The 20,623-nt window shown below is 38.3% G+C and overlaps 1 protein-coding gene across 1 annotated transcript in view; it reads left to right on the top strand.

The window, feature by feature from the left end:
- The window catches only part of FBXL17 (F-box and leucine rich repeat protein 17), a 525,181-nt gene extending 513,341 nt beyond the window's left edge, over positions 1 to 11,840 (top strand). Inside the window, exon 9 of the mRNA XM_016953578.4 lies at positions 9,372 to 11,840. Coding sequence (XP_016809067.2) covers positions 9,372 to 9,512 — 141 coding nt within the window. The 3' untranslated portion in view covers positions 9,513 to 11,840. The remainder of the gene's footprint in view (positions 1 to 9,371) is intronic.
- The last annotated feature ends 8,783 nt before the right edge of the window (positions 11,841 to 20,623 follow it).

Raw genomic sequence — 20,623 nt, 5'->3', positions numbered from 1 at the left:
ATTACAGATTCTGAAATGGAATGACTGCGTTTGACAAAGTTGACTGAATTTATGAGCCTGCCTCTGTCAGGTTCATTGCATTCTCAGTATCTGTCTTACTGTATACTTTGGGATTTTTAGATGAGGTGTTTTTTTTTTTTTTTTTTTTTTTTTTTTTTTTTGCCACCCAAGAGTAATATTCTTACCTCTGTATGAAAAACGCACCCTTAAAGACCCCAGGCTACCGGTATGAGGTTCATGCATGAAGCGTTGTATGGATGTTCTGTGGTCAGCTTACTCCCATATTTAGCAGGTCGCTTTTAGGCTCCAGTGACATAGTCAACTTTTCTTCTTAAAATTTCTTTTCTTAAAATTGTATTAACCCAGCACTTTGGGGAGGCTGAGGTGGGTAGATCACGAGGTCAGGAGATTGAGACCATCCTGGTTAATACAGTGAAACCCCATCCCTACTAAAAATATAAAAAAGTAGCTGAGCATGGTGGCACGTGCCTGTAGTCCCAGCTACTTGGGAGGCTGAGGCAGGAGAATCACTTGGACCCTGGAGGCGGAGGTTGCAGTGAGCTGAGATGGCGCTGCTGCACTCCAGCCTGGGTGACAGCAAGACTCCATCTCAAAAAAAAAAAAAAAAATTGTATTAAATACCTAATCATGAGTACCCTCTCCTTCCATATCATGGGTTTTCCACTGAGGAAGCACTGGGTCCATGTGAGAACTGGGGATAGGAGAAATTTTTTTCCTTCCCCTTAGCTGCTGGGAAGATCAGATGGAAGCCACCTTTGGCTTTGCCTAATTAGAGATCTAAGACTTGATGCTGAAGGAGAGGAAGCCAGTCCATTTTTACCACATTCAAAGAATACACATTTTGTTTCAGACAGTGATGAATATTTGAAAAAAGAAGGGCTAATAAGCTGTAGTAGCAACAGTTCCTTTTCCCCAGAACCTCTAGCTCAGAGGTGTCATGTCATGGGAAGTGGGCAGGTGCTTAGTTCAGACCTTGCCTTCAGATCCCCAAGAACAGAAATCACCTGTGCCTTCTAGGAGCTTTTCAGTCCGTGGCTTTAAACCAGTAGTTCTCACCTGATCTATGTTTTGGACTCTCCTGGTAGCTTTACAAATATTGATGCCTGGCTCCCTCTCCACCAAGACTCCAATATAACTGCTCTAGGATATGGCCTGGGCATTGGGATTTTTAAAAGATCTTCAGGTAATTCTAATGAGCAGTTGGGTTGACAACCACTTTATTCTTGTTTGAATCTTGCTTGCCATTGTAGACACAGTTTAATTCATCCCATGTCAGTAAACATTTATCATAAGTTTGCTATGTATGAGTCACTGTAGGGTTTATGGCAGAAGGCCTTGGTTTGTCTGAGAAAGGAAGAGGGAAGGAAGGGAATGTGAAGCTGATCACATGAGAGAACAAAGGATCCAAGTGCTAAGGTAGGAAGTTTAGCCTCTCCACTGAAGAGAAAGAGGTGAGAGATTGAAAAGCGGCACCGGATTCCTAGTTCCCTGCTCTCAACATAGCAAACCTCAGCAGAATGTGGCATGTCACCCAAACAGGGACATGCGAAGTCCTCCTGCAAAGGGAGAGAGATAGAATTATAAAAATCTACACAGGCCAGCAGAGAGCAGGCACATGTTGTCAGCTGTGCAGGATCCTGGAAAAATCAATATATCATCTGCTCTTTTTTTCTTTTCTTAGTGTCCTATTTAAAATATTTTAAACTGCACTTAGATGACTCACCTCATTTACATGCAAATTTGGGGTGTTACTAAAATTCACATTACCCTGATTTCATCCTTTTTAATATGTGCCCATCTTAGAGTCTGTGGGTACCAGCTGAAAGCACATTAAGGTCTGTTTGAATATGCATTGTTCACGATGACTTTTGCTGGCACCTGGTGAATACCAGGTTCCATGGATATCCGCTACAGTTTCCCAGAGAGCCAAGAAACGCGGAGAGAAGCAGGCTCCGGAGGCGTATTGTCCCAGAGACAACACTCTGCCTCTGGGCCACCAGGAGTCAGCCTCTGGGGCTGTTAGCAGTCAGTGACATTGCCCAGGGAGTCTGTGAAGAGTGACAGACCAGTGTGAAGTCCCAAGCCCTGAATTAGGAGGCAGGCGCTGAGTGTGCTATTTGTGATGCCTTCACAGATATACTGTGGGCACTTTACTTTTCCCACCTGCAAATAGAGGGGTCCATCTTCTTCACCCCTCTCTTCCTCAAAGCAGAGCTATTTCACACAAGAACTTACTGCAGGTATACACTTGAGTTTGTTGGATGGGGTGGGAGAAACATTGCATAGCTTACAAAGTAACCACTGATGAGTTGTTTTATTCTAGCTCATGAGCTGGTTTCCTTTCTTCTCTGAAAAATATGTGCATATTTTGTGCATGTGGTACACAGGCTGACACCTCTTTGTCCTTCAGAAGTCCACTGAAATATCACTTCATTTGGAAAGCCCTTTCCAGCCCTCAAGGAACAGGTGAGGTGCCTACTGCAGGCTTCCTTCTGCAGCAACCTGCACTTCCCTAGAAACCACTTCTCGGGCTTCGCTGTTGGTGGTGTCATTGTTCCTCCCCTGCTAGGTTATAAGCTACAAGAGGGCAGGGACCATATCTGGATTGCAGGCCATCCTACCTCTGTAACAAGGGAAAGTGTTTTTATGGGTGAGAGACGGGAAAGGAAGCAGTGCCCCTTTCTGGTGTAGTCACGGATGGCCTATCCAAAGGCCCATGGTCAGGCCTGCAGCTTCATCGCATTTCCATCATGCTTCAAAGTCTCATGCAACCCACAGCTCCACAACAGACTGTTCTGCAGGCCAAGTGAGATCCATTATAATTTACATTTAGAGCAGCCATTTTGAAAACATTATCAAGGACTTTGAAATGTATTTATATGCAAACTGCAATCTCTTTTATGTTCAGTAAAAAAACGAATGTCAGTAAACATTTTACAGGGCAGGAGATCAGCTAGGCCCCAGTCTGACACTTTCCACACCACACCTTCTTACCTAAGGGGCCAGGCAATGTGGTACAGTGCAAAGAGCACTGTGTGTTGGGGTCCTGAATTCAAACTCTAGCTACCATTTGCTAGCTGTGTGAAATAGGAATTCCATCTGAGTAGGGGTATTCATGCTTAGATGTCTGGGAAATAATAGATGTTCATTGAATATTATTCCTTTCCTGTCTTCCCCGTCCTTACCTGAACAGAGACATACTTTTATTTTGCCTCGGTTATTTGAGTAAAATATTAACAAATTGTTTTCAAGTATTTTGCCAAAATAAACCATGCTGAAGAGAAGCGTTTGATTGTCTCTTAACACACGAAAGCCTAATACTACGTGTTTAGCAGTGGGAGCATGGAGCAGTTTTGGTGACAGAATTTCTCCTTATCTGAGATTGCCATTTATTGCATGCTTCTGAGGCACCAGATACTAAACACTACCATGACAGCAGGACCAACCAAAAAAAGATAGACCTTCACATTCCCACTTGCCACCACATAGGGGTGAAGGCATACCAACTCCCAAAGACCAAGAAATCAGAAGATAGAAATGGCATTGCTTTGAGTCAGGAGACCTGTCCACAATTTATTCTTTGCCATCAGATAACTATGACATTAAAAGGGAGCTTAAATGTCACAAAATTTCCAAATTGTCTGCCCTCCTGGGCCTGCCATCCTGAGCAGGCTGCTGATGCTGTAAACACCAGAGTCAAATCCTCTGAACTGTGTGGGGTTTTGCCAAGTTTTGGAAACTGACTCATGTCCAGGATCATTAGCATGCCTTTTAGTCTACACACTTGGTTTAAGAATGATCTCCAGTATGGAGGGTTGCCATCAGGTTATCCAAGGTGTAGCTTAGTTATTTTCCAAGTACTCCCTGACAGCCACATGACCCAGCAAAACTTGTTAAACTACCATCATGAGCTGCTTTGGTCTCCTGTGCAAAATTATTAGAAACTCTAGGGAAGATATATCCAGAAAGAGGTATCTGGTGATGTCAGATGGAAAAGACAATAGCCCAAAGAATCACCATGGGTATGAACTTCAGAGGATTAAAGGAGTTTGGGGCTGCCATATTATCAGGACTTTAGAGACTGCTACCACTCTAGCTGAGCAGTCTGGGAGCAAGGTGAGCTTATCTCTACAATTTCTGGTACAGTACTATTTGGTGCTTTTTTAATGTACTCAATAAATATGCATTGAACAATCCCTATATGAATTTAGCCAGCACATATTTATTGAGTATATACTATGTGCTAGGGATTTGACAGTGAACAAAACCAGCAAGAATATCTGTCTCATAGAGCCTGTATTCTAATGGGCAAGAATATACCAGACAGTGCCTATAGGACTAACAACAAAGAGATAACTGAAATTCTCCTTGTTGTCAGGAACTTTAAGTGGTTTAGTTTTAAATGTGATTTTAATATACTCAGATGTCAAATATTTTCCCCCATCATAAATATGTCTTCTCTTAAAACCTGAGTCAAAAAGGAAGTAACCATCATTTAATGTAAATGGCTTCTTCTGCAAATTTTATCAGAAATTACTTTTATTGAACAGTAGGTATCATTGAGGAGATAAGTCAGGCCTGGGTTTACACTTATCTGGAACTTTCTGTGGAAATTAATAAAGGGACTGTAATGGCCTAGATAAATTGGTTACACCGTCTCTCTGTAACTCTGAAGTTTCTCTCCTTACCCTTCCGTTAAGAGTGGCAGCCATATCATGAAACTGTGGTGTGATTTACCTTCATTAGCATAGCAATTTGCCTCACATTTTCACAAAGTGCTAATAGATGTTAACTCAAAATAGATTAAAATACCAGACAAATTGCTACCACCTTAAAAAGAGTTACAACAATTTTGAAAATGTAAATTATGGTTATGCAGCATTTGGAGAGAAGTATAAAATCCAGTCTTTCTTATATTAAAAAAAAAATTGTGGCACATGGTTTTTTCCCCTTTAATCACAGTAATTTCTTCCAATGACAGTGCAGCATATTTCTTTAAGAAGATACATTGCATTTTTTAAATCTCATGTGTCATATTGGAGTTGCCATTGATAGTTTTCAGCAAGAGGAAAAGAAATTGAATAGAGAAAACCAGGGATCATGGGGAAATTAAAAAAAAAAAACTTCATCTTTAATGTTCCCTTTTTATATTACATATATTTTATGAGTTGGACAGAGAGAGGTTCTTTTCATTCTAGCAAGTGGAGTTGTGCATGACAAAATGTCTGCAGGAATGTGCATGTAGGCATAACGATGTAAAAGGACTTGGGCTCTGCTGGTGTCTTACGCTGAATCCTCTATGGCACCAAAGCACTTATGGAGTCCATACAAAGAAAAGGTGAGCATAATTTGTACTTCTGTGGAGTAAATGAACATAACTGTAGTATAATATTTGTCACACTATTGCCAGGAGAGATTATAAGTAAAATAACCCTCCCTAAGTAGGAGCCCATGAATTTCCCCTGAATAACTTCTACGCAACAGAGCTCTAAAATGAAATATTTGCATTTTCCCCACTGCTTTGTTTCCTAGAATTTACAGAGTACAGTTAGCAAAAGGATTGCTTAGAAGATACATTATATGCACAGAGGATTACTGGTGCCATTTTTCATACAGTTACACAAAGTCAAATTATTGTCTATTCTTACCCCAAACCTATGAAAGCCAGAGAACAAACACATCATCATCTATATTCTCAACTACAGATGTATTTTACTTTGTGCCGCCAAAATAGGTAAATTGCATTTTGGGAAATCAAAGGATATATAAAATACACTTGGGGGAGCTGGCAAAATAAATTAACCCTACCATGAAATTATTTACTAAAGTGAACAATTATTTTCTAATTTGTATACTTCATAAATCCATATCTTCATGTATCCAGTTTGCTTAAGGTGAATTATGTGCCTTTTCCTGGAAAACAGTTATCACATAGAGATATTTTCTATTTTTAAATTAATTGGCCCTCCAAAACAAATTGCCTGTCAACCCTAGGTACAAAACTCTGTACAAACCTGTGTATAAATTGGAAAAGATGTACCATAGAAAAGAGTTCATATCGTTAACAGTGGTTTTGAATGTTTTCTCTGCTCCATTCTTTTCTCATTTATTTTTAGTTAGTACTTCCTTGAATGCCAAGTGGCTTGGACTACATTTACTTCTTTGCAATGTGATGCAGATTTTCCAAGGTTCCTCTCTGACGAAATGACTTCATCTCTTAGTGAAACCTGCATGCTTTTGTTTGTTTATGGCAGAAGGAAGCCAAGTCATCTAACTGCAGCATGGGGAACATCTGTTAAAAAAAAAGGAAAAATTTCCTGGCAGTGATGTATTAGTCTGTTTGTATTACTATAAAGGAATAGCTGAAACTGGGTAATTTATAAAGAAAAGGGGTTTAATTGGCTCATGGTTCTGCAGGTGTACAGGAAGTGCAGTGTTGGCATCTGCTTCTGGTGAGGGCCTCAGGAAACTTCCAGTCATGGTGGAAGGCGAAGGGGAGCAAGCATGTCACATGGTGAGGCTGGGAGCAAGAGAGAGAGTTGGGGGAGGTGCCACACACACTTTTAAACAACCAGATCTCGAGAGAACTCCCCCACTATCTCGAAGACAGCACCAAGCCATGATGGGCAGACCCCCATGAACCAAACACCTCCCGCCAGGCCTTACCTCCAACATTGGGGATCACATTTCAACATGAGATGGGAAGGGGACAAATATCCAAACCATGCCAAAGTAGTTACTTAAAACCTGGACTATGTTATTAAGGAGAGTTCTGGAATCTGCTCAAGAAACCATTAAGAAAAAATAGATTCTTCTTGTACATGGAGAACATTCTAAAAGTTATTCCTTGCTTGGTTATTGATTTATTTTAAACATTACAACTAATGTTAACAAGGTTTATTTTATGAGATAACTTAGAGGTGGAACAATATTGATTAATGCTATAGAGAATTGGTGGCCCTAAGAGATCATGAATTAACTCTTGCATTCAGTGACCATTTACTGAGTGTCTCCTTCAATAGTGAGAGCTACTGTATGGTGGGCTTTTTATATCAGTCACAGTGCGAGGCATATTATTACATTTAATCGCTATAACAGTCCTATGATACGTACTTTTATCCTGTCTTTACAGTTTAGAAAAACCAAATCTTAAAGAAGTAACATGCCTTGGTTCTCTATTTTGAACAGCGCAAAGATAAAAGGCAATCTTTAATCTCCATGGGCTTTTATTCAGGTGGAAGAGATAGGCAAGTGGACAGATAATTTTAGTACAGTGTGAGAGTGCTCAAAGAGAGGACATACCTTGCAGGGTGCCTGCCATGGTGCACTGGGAAGGGGTGCCTAACTCAACCTTCTGGGTTGGGTTGCTTAGGGAGGGCTTCCCTGAAGGAGGAGATTCTTGAGCTGAATGTGAGTTCCTCAAGAAATCATTAGTCTTCTTGATTAGTATGTTAGTGTCTGGCTTTGCCTTATTCTTGGATTTCTATTTTTTATTTGTAGTTTGTATTTGTTTTAGCATTCACTCACTAATAACTATTCCTGGCTCATCATAGTTCTTATAGATCTTAGATTGGAGCAAGAGAAATAGACATTAAACTAAGCAATCATAAACTTAGTACAATAATAAGTACTATGGGGGAAAAGTAGGGAGTATTGAAAGAGTGAATGATCTGGAATACTTATGTAACTTAGTGAGGGGAGCAGAGATAAGGCAGTGATCCAGATTTGCTGGGAAAATGACATTGAGGCTAAGAACTCAAAGATGAGTAGGAAGTAGGCATGTGAAAGGGGTCATAATGGATAAGTGGGGCAAAAAGTATTCCAGGGATGTGTAAAGATCCCAAGACCAGAAGGAACTTGAACAACTTAATAAACTGAAACTAGGCCAAGTGGCTGGATAGTATCAAAAATATGCTAGAGGAATAGGCAAGGCCAGATGATACATGACTCCTAAATGTACTGTTATAAGCTGTCTGAACTCTAGACTTAGAGCATGCATTTAAATTATATTAAATTCATCAGTTCATATTTCAACTCCGATATGTGTATCAGTTTTCCTTTTTTTATTCAAAATTATTTTAGCTTTTGAAAATAAAATGTTATAAATCATAGCTTTATCGCAAAAGGAATTAGTTATGTGGCTTGGTTAAATTTGGAATAAAAGTTCACTTAAACACAAGCAAGTCTTAAGTAGAGAAATGCTCTGGGAAAGATTTAGTATCATTAACACAATGGTGAAATATCAACTCTCAATAATGTAAAAAGAATTAACAGATAACGTAGTTTTCTAGATCACTTAGAAAACATCATGCTATTTCAGAAAAGTGCAGATAGCTGAATTTCATGATCATCATACTTCTAAGCAGGCTTTCAAAGCAAACAGCAAGGGTTTGATGTTGTTTTAGGTTTTTCCTAGTGGTCCTGATCTTTTCCAATAATGGACATCAAGAGGTGTGCTCAAAAATGTGTATCACAAGTCCCTTTTTTCAGACTAGCTTACTCGGTATAAATGAAATATTGATGTATTTGAAAATGCTCAAGTGTTCAATAAAGATTTTAAATAAAGCTACCTAAAAGTTGTGGTTCTTAGGTTAATCATTTATTTATCTAAAGGATGAAGAAAACTGTCTACTTCTGTGATATGAACTGCAATCAGCTTAAAAATAATTGACAAATTAATCCCTTCACAGCACAGCAATTGTAAAGATGTTAGTTTTAATTAGGCCTGTCTGATTGCCTTGTCTAATCAAGAATCAAGGTGGTATCTTTGATGGTCAAGGTCTATTGGGGCCATCTCTGACCTGCCAGCCATGTATGTTTTAATTATTGATTCCTCACATTTCAGCCCTTTTCACAAAGGAACTTGAAGTTTGCCGTACCTTAACATTTAAAGGGAAGAAAAATAAACATCTTCCCCAACACTTCTGTCTGGAATCTAGTGTGTCCTCTCCGGCATTCCACAATTTTTGTCCTAAAAAGGCTGTCGGGTTGATGATGAAGTCAAATGCACATTAGCTATCTTACTGCTTCTTTACCTCCCAAGCACTAGATTTTCAATGGACATTGTTAAGATCTTGACAAATCACAGTCATTTATGCTTCTAGAAAACACTTTTGATTTCTTGATGTTACATTAAAAATCCCTAAGGGCAGGTGTGTTACTGGGAGATCAGAGAGGTCAGATGAAATGGGACACACATCTTCTCACAAAACCCTTCCTCACATCGCTAGGAGGAACAAGGCGAGGGCTCTTCGTGTCACAGTGAGCCAGCTGCAGCACATCAGTGAGCGTGGGCAGCAGCGTGGTGTTGGTGGTCTCTGTGCGTGATGGTGACTCTTCTTTGTTTGCAGGTCAACGAAGTGACGGTGGAACAGCTGGTGCAGCAGTACCCCCACATCACCTTCAGCACCGTCCTGCAGGACTGCAAGAGGACCTTGGAGAGAGCCTATCAGATGGGCTGGACCCCCAACATGTCTGCCGCCTCCTCCTAGCGCTCCTGCCTCGCCTAGACCACTGGGATCATTCAGCAGAGCAGAGGAGAATTGTACATTTGGGGGGCTGATCTCTCGGAAGGGTTTTAACTGTCACCTGTCTGTGTGTGTTCAAGTATGTGTATTTGTGTCTTGTTTGCATACTGCATACCAAAAGTGCAGTTGTCATTTGTTCCCAAGTGAGCTGGCTTTTTTTCTTAGAAATTAAAGATTATGAAAGCCACAAACTTTTTAGTTTTTAACTTCAAAGGCTTCTTTCTCTTTAAAAAAAAATTATTTTTAATATAGAGTCAAAAAATTGGATGTATTATTTTGAGCTTCTAATTGCTGCCACTTGGAGATGTCCAAGTAAGAAGGCCTTCTTTTTACATGGGATGAATTGTGCACTTCTACTGATGATGACTACAGCAGAAGTGATGTTACACGTACAGGCACTTACACTCTCTCACATATTCACACGTGTGCACATCTACACCAGGGCTCTGATCTACTCTAGATTGTTTCCTGACAGAGAAGCCTTCTTCCAGGCCACTAAGGTAGCATGTTATCCACTGTGGCACTGCCTAACTCCGTGTATCCTCAGGTGGCCAACTTGCTATCTGGTGGGTGACTTGGGGACTAGAAAGAATAAAGCCTTTTCTAAATTTGTTATATAGAGGCAACAGTCTGAACTCCCCTGGCCAGCTCACGAAAGTTAATTATACATTATTCTACAAATGCATTCTGTTGAGCACTAAATATTTTAGTTGGTTTTATGTTAACATTGTGTTAGCTTTTATTTCCTGGATAGTAACTGGTCAGGATATATTTTAATGATATTTGAAACTAATCTTAGCATTGAAGCCACCAATGTAATTAATGGTGTGCAGTTATTTTAAAAACTACAGATCATTTCATTATTTTCTTAATTTTGGTAATTATTAAAGTCTATTTCTGAGATACGAGAGGGTAGTCACATTAATAGAAGATTCATGAGTGAGATATAAGTAGACAATCTTTCTACTGTTGTTGCTCTTTTTGCTTTGCTTTGGGTTCTTGAACAGGTTTTTTGGATATATGCATGTTGTCATTTTGGACTAGTTCTCATGCTACTGCAAAGATCTATTGCTAGCTAATATATGAGTTAAGAAAGAAAATTAGAAAATCTGTTCATTGAAATTCTGTTTACACTTGTCAGAAATAAGCATTTCTTTGTTTAATTAAAGATTGCCAGCTTCAGTTAAGACAAGACCTATCAGTAAATGAATATATGTTTTGATTTAACACATCTTTACAATTAATTCATAATAGGGACTCAGGCTCAAATAACTGTTCCTGTGTCTAGATTTATAATGAGGACATCAGGGAGCCTTTTTAAGCTAAAGAGTGATTATCTTTCACAGTAGAACTAGAAACAAAACCCTAACTTGTGAAGTTGCTATTTATTTTTCCCTGAGTGAATATAACTGTTATTTGGTCTTTAACAGATATACTGAGGTTTGAGTTTCACTTTCTTTAAGTCTCACATTGCTAACATGACATTAGCTGTAAGAAACAAGATAGCTTTACATTTGAATGCCATTTACTGATTTCTAATGATTCTCTTTTTTTGTAAACAACTGTTTCCTTTGATTATGTCAACATGTTTCTGATGTGGCATTTTTGTTTTAATCCCAATCAGTTAGGAAAATCTAGTCAGTAAGCACCATGAGTATTCTTCCCATAACTAAATGGGTTTCTAATTTAATTTGAAGGGAATAAAATTTGTGTAAGAAAAAAGCTGTTTAACATTAATAAACTATATTTCTTCTTACACATTGAACTGTATCATTTTCATATCCACTTCCCCACCACTGAAATATCTTATTTCACAATATTTTAACTGATTTTTAATCCAAAACTAATTTATAAGACAGTATGTATAGTAATAGTAGCTTGAGTGAATATGCAAAAGTTTAATTTTTATATATGTCATACTATATTTTAAATAGTTAAAAAAGACAAAAGAAGGGAGAGCCATCTATGATATAGATGGTACCATTTCAGTTCAAAGTTGTAATAACCTTTGGAGTGTTACAGTTTGGTTGTCAAATGGTTTCAGAATGTATAATTGATTTTTTTAAATGTTGCATTGTTTGAATCTAAAGTACAGCACTATAACATGCTTTAGCTTGGGGGGGTGGGGGTGGGGTGGGGACTTGCACTTATTCTCTAAAATGTTGACTAATCCAGAAAGCCTGATGCAACATAATCTGGAAAACTGCTTTGGTACATTTGTAGAAATCCATAGAAATACCATATCCAGCCTCAAAGCATTAATCTCAAAAAAAAATAAAAATAAAAAAATAACAGCCAGAAAAAAGCATCACCTTGAGTGGTCCTGTGATGGTTGTTGAATGTGTTCTCATTAGATGCTTTGAAATGAGGCTTAAAATAATTTTTCTGGGCAATATAGAGTTTCTTTTTTTTGCTTAGAATGTCGTAAATACATGTGAACACGTTTAATGCAGGGCTTTTTATTCTCTCCAAAATGTCAACAGTATTTTCAGAATAAAGACTATGAAATATATTGCTGTAGTGGAAAATTCTGGTCCTTTGTCTTTAATGTCTTTTGAGTGGATAAAGAAAATTCACCCGGTTTGTAGTTTCTATATTTCCGTGAATCTTTGACCTTGCAATGGGTTGCAATAAAAGAGAAACAAAACACTGTGTCTTTTGTTTTATTTTAGAGACAATAAATGACCTCCCCAATGCTGGTTGGGTATGATGCATGCAGTGGTCTGTGTATTTGTGTGTTTCACTACAGACTTATGTAGGTTTGACTAACCCAGAATAATAAACGAGACTGAGTTTAGGAGGTTCTAATTGGGCTGGTGATTATAGAGATAAGATTAAAATCTCAAGGATTTACATAAGTGTGTATTAGTCCATTCTCATGCTGCTAAAAGGGTATACCTGAGACTGGGTAATTTATAAAGGAAAGAGGTTTAATCGACTCACAGAAAACTTAAAATCGTGGCAGAAGGGAAAGCAAACAAGTCCTTTTTCACAAGGTGGCAGGAGAGTGAAGAATGAGAACCAAGCAAAGGGAGAAGCCCCTTGTAAAACCATCAGATATCATGAGAACTTCCTCACTATCACAAGAATGGCATGGGGGAACCACCCCCATGATTCCATTGCCTCCCACTGGGTCCCTCCCACGACACGTTGGGATTATGGGAACTGCAGTTGAAGATGAGATTTGGATGAGGACACAGCCAAACCGTATCAAATGAGTTGTTAAAATCCCATTTCCTAAATAGTCATCATTTATATAGCCATATATTCTATTTTTCCAAAGTAAATAAATTCATAAAACATTTATTGAGTGACAAATATGTATAGACACTGGAAATTTAAAGATAAATGAACTCACTCCCACTCTCAAGTTACAGCCTAACAAGGGGACATTGTGGGGCACTAGCAATAACAGTGGAGTACAATAGATATAATGATGGGCATAATTATGGGGAGCGCATCTAGGGCCGAGCAGCAGCTTTGGGAAGGGAGAGTTCCACAGAGGAGGAGATTTTCACGAGGGCTAGAGAAGTAGCGGGAATTTACCAGCTTTGCTTGGGGGAAGGAATGGAAGGCAACCTGGAAAATAGAAAAGTATGTGCAAAGGCATGAGGGAATGAGATAGCATGGAAAGAGCAGGGCCCTTGAGGTTAGGAAGGTATGTTATACAGAGGCAGCAGGTGGGAAAGGTTCCAGGAAGAAAACAAGGGCAAATCATAAACATTTTATGGCCTACTAAAGAGACTGGACTTGTGGGAAAAATCAGATCTGCTAGAAAAGCATTGCCCTAAATTATTCAAACAAGTAGAAATTTAAAATGCAGGACTTCCACTTATAATGATGTAATGGAAAGGAGATCCTGAAAGATTTTCTGCTATGTAACATCTAAAAATGTTCATTAAAATATATTTTAAAAACCTTCTTAAGTGACCAATATACCTGCGAGAAAGCAAAAGAAAGCTCCTGTGGCCCGGGACAAAACGCGAACAGCAGTCTAGAACAGGGATCAGCAAAGAGTGGACCCTGGGTCAAACGTGGCCAGACACATATCTTTGTAATAAGGTTTTCTTGGGGCACAATCATACCCATTTGTTGTTGCATTCTCTATGGCTGATTTCATGCTACAACAGTAGAGTTGAGTGGTTTCCACAAAGGCCATGTGATCCACAAAGTCAGAAAGATTTACTCTGGCATTTCACAGAGAAAATTTGCCAATCAACCTAGTCCATAGAGTTGGTTCTCAAGTATAGCCCCCAGATCAATCACATCAACATTGCCTGGGAACTGAGACACACAAATTCTTGGGCCCCACATGAGACCTACTAAATCAGAAACTCAGAGAGTGAGGTCCCAAAATCTGTGTGCAAATCCTCCAGGTGACTCTGATGCATGAGCTAAACTTTTATCTCTATAGAGACAAGCCTGGAAACAATCAGAACATGGGACTATATTGATCACGATAGCCTAGAGAACTTGTGGAATATTTAGGGCCAGTGAATAATTGAGAGTCATATCTACCTCACGGAAAGCCTGGATCCCTGAAATGCTCTACCCTTTTAAAAACAGTGAACTACAATAAATCAAAAAATCGAAGAGGCAGATAGTGAGGAAAGTAACCATTCTCAGCCTGGGCTATTCATGGATTTTTTTTAAGGGCTCCCCTGCAAATTAACAGCTACTGGCTAAAAACATTCAAATGGGTTTAAGCCAAGTGTGGTGGCCCATGCCTGTAATCCGAGCACTTTGGGAAGCCGAGGCAGGAGGATTGCTTGAGCCCAGGAGTTGGAGAACAGCCTGGCCCAATGTGGCAAGACTCCATCTCTATAAAAACTCAAAAAAAAAAAAAAAATTAACCGGGCATAGTGGTACGTGCCTGTAGTCCCAGCTACTTGAGAGGCTGAAGTGGAAGGATCACTTGAGCCTGGGAAGGCGAGGCTGCAGTAAGCCATGATTACACCACTGCACTCCAATGTGGGTGACAGAGCAAGACCATGTCTCAAACACACATACACACACAAAACAGATGGAGTTAGTAACTGAACCTACACTGTTTACATAGTTTATATGGCTGATCATTGTATTTTTAAGAGGATTCATGTCAGTAGTGCTCAGTGTCTGACAAAAGCAAACAAAAATCATCCCTGGAGAAAGAAAGGTACCCTCAACCCAGTCCTCAAAAGAAACCGCAGAGATAGCATGCCAGCAAATATAAACCCACAATCTAAAATCACAGAGAAATGAAAAGGACATAACCCAGGATTAGCAGGGCAAGTCAGTAGAAACAACAAATAGATCCACATCCTCAAAGACTTCAATATTACATTTTCAGATACATACTACAAAATAAACGTGTTGTATTAAAAAGGTGTTTAACACGTATAAGAAAAAAGAAACTACCAAAATGAACAGATACTTAAAGAAAAAACTAAATAAATAGTATAAAATTTTTAAAAGGCCTGGCACAGTGGTTCACACATGCAATCTCAACAGTTTTAGAGGCCGAGGTGGGAGGACCACTTGAGGCCAGGAGTTTAAGACCAGCCTGGGCAGCATAGTGAGACCTGTCTCTAAAAATTTTTAAAGTAGCTGGGCGTGGCACCTCCTGTCCTAGCTACTCAGGAGGCTGAAGCAGGAGGATTGCTTGGATCCAGGAATTCATGGCTACGCTGAGCTATGATCACAGCATTGCACTCCAGCCTGGGCAGTAGAGCAAGACCTTGTATCAAAAAAAGAAAAAAGAATGTTTACTATTATTATAACTTCTATTTAACATGGTAATCAGAGAGCTAAGCCAGCACAGAAATATCAAAATAAAAGAGTAAGAGCCGTAACGGAAAGGACAAACTGAATTATACACAGCTGACAAGAATATAGACATAACAGACATAGACAAGCAAAACCCCAAAAGAATCTAGAAAATAGAATTAAGAGGATTTAAAAGTTAGTTGATGTAATGTTGAAATATAATACCTATTTACATTTCTATAACCAATCATGAAGTAGAAAAATGTAATTTCAAAAAATACTTTTTAAAAAAGCAACAAATACGCAAAGTAGCATTCCTTTTATGAGTCAATTACAAAACTATATTAAAAGACAGAAAAAAATGTAGACAGCAAACATCTTCATGGAAAGGAAGTCTTAATATTCTACAGATGTCATGTTGAGAGACATGTCTCCATAGGCATCTTGCATTTCTGCACATCTTTCAAGCAGAGATTGCTTACTTACGTGCTGCCTTTGCTCTGGATTATCTTTTCAAAGATGTCCTTATGGTGAACAGCCTTTGAAGACAGGGATAGTGTCTCCCTCTAGAGCAGAGGGTAAACATACTTGCTGTTCCATATAAAATACTTATTTTCTATGCTCAGTGTTCCTCTCCTGTACCACAACCCAGTACAGACACAGGGGTCACCCACCCTCTTCACATTTCCTGTGGGAATTGCAGCTTCAGAACCTTCAGAATCAGCATTTCAGGAAAATGCTGGTACTCTGGCTACTGCCATTGCTGTGGGTAATAAAGTCCTTTGTCTCTGATTCAAGAGTCTAGCGTCTTCTGCCAGCATCCCTGAAACTAACGGACTGATGTAAATTTACAAGTAGAGTAAAATCTCAAACCTTTCACAGTTCTTAACCTGATAATTCTCCCCTGATTAATCTACTAATATCATGCAATTCCAAACAAAATCCTAATAAGGTTTTTTAAAAATCAAACTCAACAAGCTTTTTCTTAAATTTGTATCGAAGAACAAACCCAAACTCATTTGTATTTAGATAAATGCAAATTAAAAGATACAAAGTTTATGCCCAAAAAACTAGCAAAAAGTGAGTCTTGCATGATTAAGTTTCGGCAAAGATGTAGAACAATGAGAACACTTACACATTGCTGTGGAAATTGGAAAAGATTTTAGCATTATCTTAAAAAGGTAAACATGCACATACAGCAATTCCCTTCACAGGTGTATACCCCAGAGAAACATTAACACATGTGAACCGAGAGACGTATACCAAAATACCTGCATAGCAGCATTATCACAGTAAAACCAGGAACTTTTACATATTTAATTCAATTAAACAAAGTAGTAAAAATGAATGAATTACAACATATCTCAATATGTGTGAATCTTAGAGACAGTTGAATGAAAAGGGCTAGTCCTAGAAGAATGCAGAAAGCTGTACATCATTGTATAAATTCAAAACCAACAAAATTAAATAATCTGTTATTTAGGGATGCAAGTGAATTTAGAAAAAAGGAAAAAGATAGAAGGAACAATTGCAAAATTTCAGAGTAGTTGTTATCTATGGGAGGACAGGCAGTGCGCTGGGATTCTAAGACCACAAAAAGGCCTTCAACCAAATTCATAGGTTCTATTTCATAAATTGAAGGATGGCTTTACCAATATTTGTTTTATTAATATAAAACATATTTTAAGTTAAACATATGTAACATTACATTATACAAAGCATTTAAAATATGTAACAAATTATTTTGCATCCAATATTAAAATTTTAAATTAAAAATGTTTTATACCTTATTTAAATCGATTGACTGACCATCAAGAGTTGTTAAACCTAGACACAAGCTTGCCCACCTATTTGGTTATGGAGGTTATCTCCGCATGATGCAGAGCTTACAGAATTCCATATTTAAGCAGGTGACAAGAGATGGGAGAACCAGTAGTCTCACCCTTCTCCTGTGCTGGGAGCATAGCACTGTGTAAGTTCCTGGTTTTTAGCTGACCCTCATTGGAATTCTAAGTGGAACAGCTGTTCATGTTGTGCCGAGACAGCTGTGAGAATTCATGTGGCATATCTGTCGTGTCATTACCATAGAAATCAAAGGACCACTATACAGGTTTTGTAAAGCAGTGGGGGGCCCTTTCATTATCACTTCATTTTTAATTATGCCAATAAATCTGGTATCAAAACCTCTTCGAAGAATACAGAGACTCATCCGATAATGTGATAATCTAGAGTTGAAATGGAAATTCAGTTAGGGTCAAGCTTATCCCTTTTATTATATGAGTATATCACAATTTATTTGCCCATACTACCGTTGCTGGATATTATTGGGGCATAATGCTTATAAAAATTCATTCTACTTTCATGAGCTATTTAATAGATACAAATGCAGTTAGAGAGGCTTCCTCAATCCCTGAAATGCAACCATCTCCAGGAAATAAACTTCAGAAAACTAAAATCATCTAAGCGTTAGCCCTTCAAAGCATCCCCTTTTCCTATGATTTTCCTTGACTAATAAAACTATGTGTGGATGCCAACAGCCCAACAGAAAACAGAAACATTTGAAAGGGCAGGCATTATTTGATTCAGCTCTTCTATTCACCAAATGATGGAAGAGACAGTCATGCATTTCTCGAATTTTTTCCCCACAGTTTGGCATTACTTGAAAGATTTGGAGATGAGAGGCGTCAATGTCAAGTGGCCTGAGGATATTTGGCAAAACCAGTCCGGTGGGCACTCACTGAGTTCATTTCTGTAGACTGAAATCTTCCAATGGTGTGGCTTGGGGTGTGTGTGTGCACGTGCTCACGTGTCCGTGCACCATCCCACCATGAATACCGCCTACCAAATGCAGTCTATTCAGCCCTCTGTGGTTAACATAATGGAAAATGAAAAATTAGTCATTAAATACAAGATTTTTAAAAAGAACAGTCTCACAAATAGATACTGCCTTGATGGGCCTAGTAGCTACTGACAATGGTGAGCTTTATAAATAATGCTGAAAGGAATGGAGAAAGCTTAGCAAGCTTGATTTTGTTGACAGACATGATTCTACTGGATTCTTAAGCAACATCTTGCAACTGAATCATTTACTAAGTGGAAAAAGAGAAATCTTGATAATTGGTTTTAAATAAAGCTTTTATTAAAGTGTTTTTTCAATTTCAAATCAAAATTGGATTACAATATAGAATTCATGGATGTAGAGAGGCAAATACTGGGAAAGACACTTGTAGATAACCTAAATAATTATGCTTAATGTGAAAATTAAGCTACTGGCACTCTGATTATTAGATAATTTAGATGAATTAATTTGCTCCGAAGTAAACTATAAAATAGAGAACATACTTGTCTTAGAATAAATTTGTACTGATGGGTGTTTAGTCCACTTCCCTACTCTGTAGCTGCTGTTGAATGTTACTGTTCCCATTTCTTCCCAGTCCTATTTCATTCTTAAAATTAACCAAAGAGACTAAGAAAATTAGTGATTAGAATCTTCATGTCTCTTAGAGTGAACGAAGCACCTGGGCATGATCTTCAAACAAAGAACTGGGGAGAGAAAGAGATGGTGGTGGCAGGGAGAATTAGATGAATTATATAGAATGCTCAGTGATGTTGTAAAACATTATATCATGAAATATGACACAGAGAAAATATGTAACACATATGGGCACAGTTGTAAAATGATTAAGAAGCAAACACCGTGCAAGCACCACTCAGGTCAGAAAGGGAACATCACCGGCACTCTGGAAGTTCTTTCCTCATACGCCCCTCCCAAACCCAGGCATCTTCCTCCCTCTACATGTAACCACTCTCCTGGCCTCTGTGGAAATAATTTTGTTTTTATTTTTGTCATATCAATATAGTATGCATCCTTTAAAATGTAGTTTTGTTTTCCCTGGTTTTGAACTTTATAGGAAAGAATCATGCTGTGTGTATTGTTTTGTGGCTTTTTTTTTTTTTTTACTCAATAGTGTTTATAGACTCCATCTATTTTGTTGTGTGTAACTCTAGTCTATATAGTTTCATCGCTATGTAATTGTCTTAGTCCATTCAGGCTGCTATAAAAAATGCCATAAACTGGGTAGTTTAAAAACAACAGAAATTTATTTCTCATAGTTCTGGATGCTAGAAAGTTCAAGATCAAGTCTTCAGCAGATGGATTGTCTGGGGAGAGAGGGCTCACCTCCTCATAGAGCATTCTCACTGTGTCCTCACGTGGTAGAAGAGGCAAGACAGCTCTCTGGGGCTTCTTTCAATGAGGGCACTAATTCCACCTAATCACCTTCCAAAGGCCCCACCTCCTAATACCATCACCTTGGGGGTTAGGATCTCAACATATGAGTTTTGGGGGACACAAACATTCAGACCACAGCAATAATATCCCATTGTGTGGATATGCCACTATTTATTCATTATACTACTGAAAAGCATTTGGTTTGTTTCCTTGGTGGGACAATTATAAACCTAGCTGTGAAGAAGATTCTTGAACATATGTCCTAGTGCACCCAGGTACATATATCTCCAGGATACATACCTAAAAAATTGATTGCTAGTATTTCCACATTTTCTATTTTATTAGGCGATGCCATACCATCACCTAATAAAATTTCAAAGAGGTTGAACCAATCCACATTTTAACCTGCAGTATATGGAAGATCCCATTGATAGCCAATTTGCTTCTGATTGCCATGTAGTGGTGTCTTATGATTTTAGTCTGTGTTCTCCTGAATATTTAAAAACTGGGTATTATTTTGTATGTTAGCCGGCCACTTAGGTTATAATGTTTATAAATTCCTTTAAAACAACAATTTACTTTATGTTGCAAAGAAAGAAATAATATAGACAGGAAAGAGTTAAAAGGATTGCCATAATTTCACTGTGGATTATAGCTATTGGAGCAAAAACTATGCAAAAAGGGCAAGGAAAGCAAGGGACTCTTCAAGAGGTTTAAAAGTTTAAAAGATGATGCTTTCTTGCCCCTTCACCTTCTTCTGACTTTGTAACATCTTGATGTATGGAAGGAGGTTATTACCTTGAGTTTAAATGAGAAGCTACAGGGATCTGAGCCATGCTTCAATGCAAGATTGTATGGTTATTGTGATAATGTAATTTAATTGAATATCATGTAACCCAATGAAATAAGAATGAAAAAAAGAGAGTTGTCATTCCTCTGCTATGAAAACAAAGTTGAATGCTTTGGAAATCTAGATGAAAGGCAAGTCACAAAAAAATCTGTCAAATTAATTGTAGGGCACATAAGACATAGGATGTGAAAAAATGTATAAAAACCTAGGAAGATTTTCCATTTATATTGCTTCAAGAATGCTTTAATT

The sequence above is a fragment of the Pan troglodytes genome, chromosome 4, assembly GCF_028858775.2.
Source record: "Pan troglodytes isolate AG18354 chromosome 4, NHGRI_mPanTro3-v2.0_pri, whole genome shotgun sequence".
NCBI classification, from domain to species: domain Eukaryota; kingdom Metazoa; phylum Chordata; class Mammalia; order Primates; family Hominidae; genus Pan; species Pan troglodytes.
This window is presented reverse-complemented; position numbering and strand designations above follow the sequence as displayed.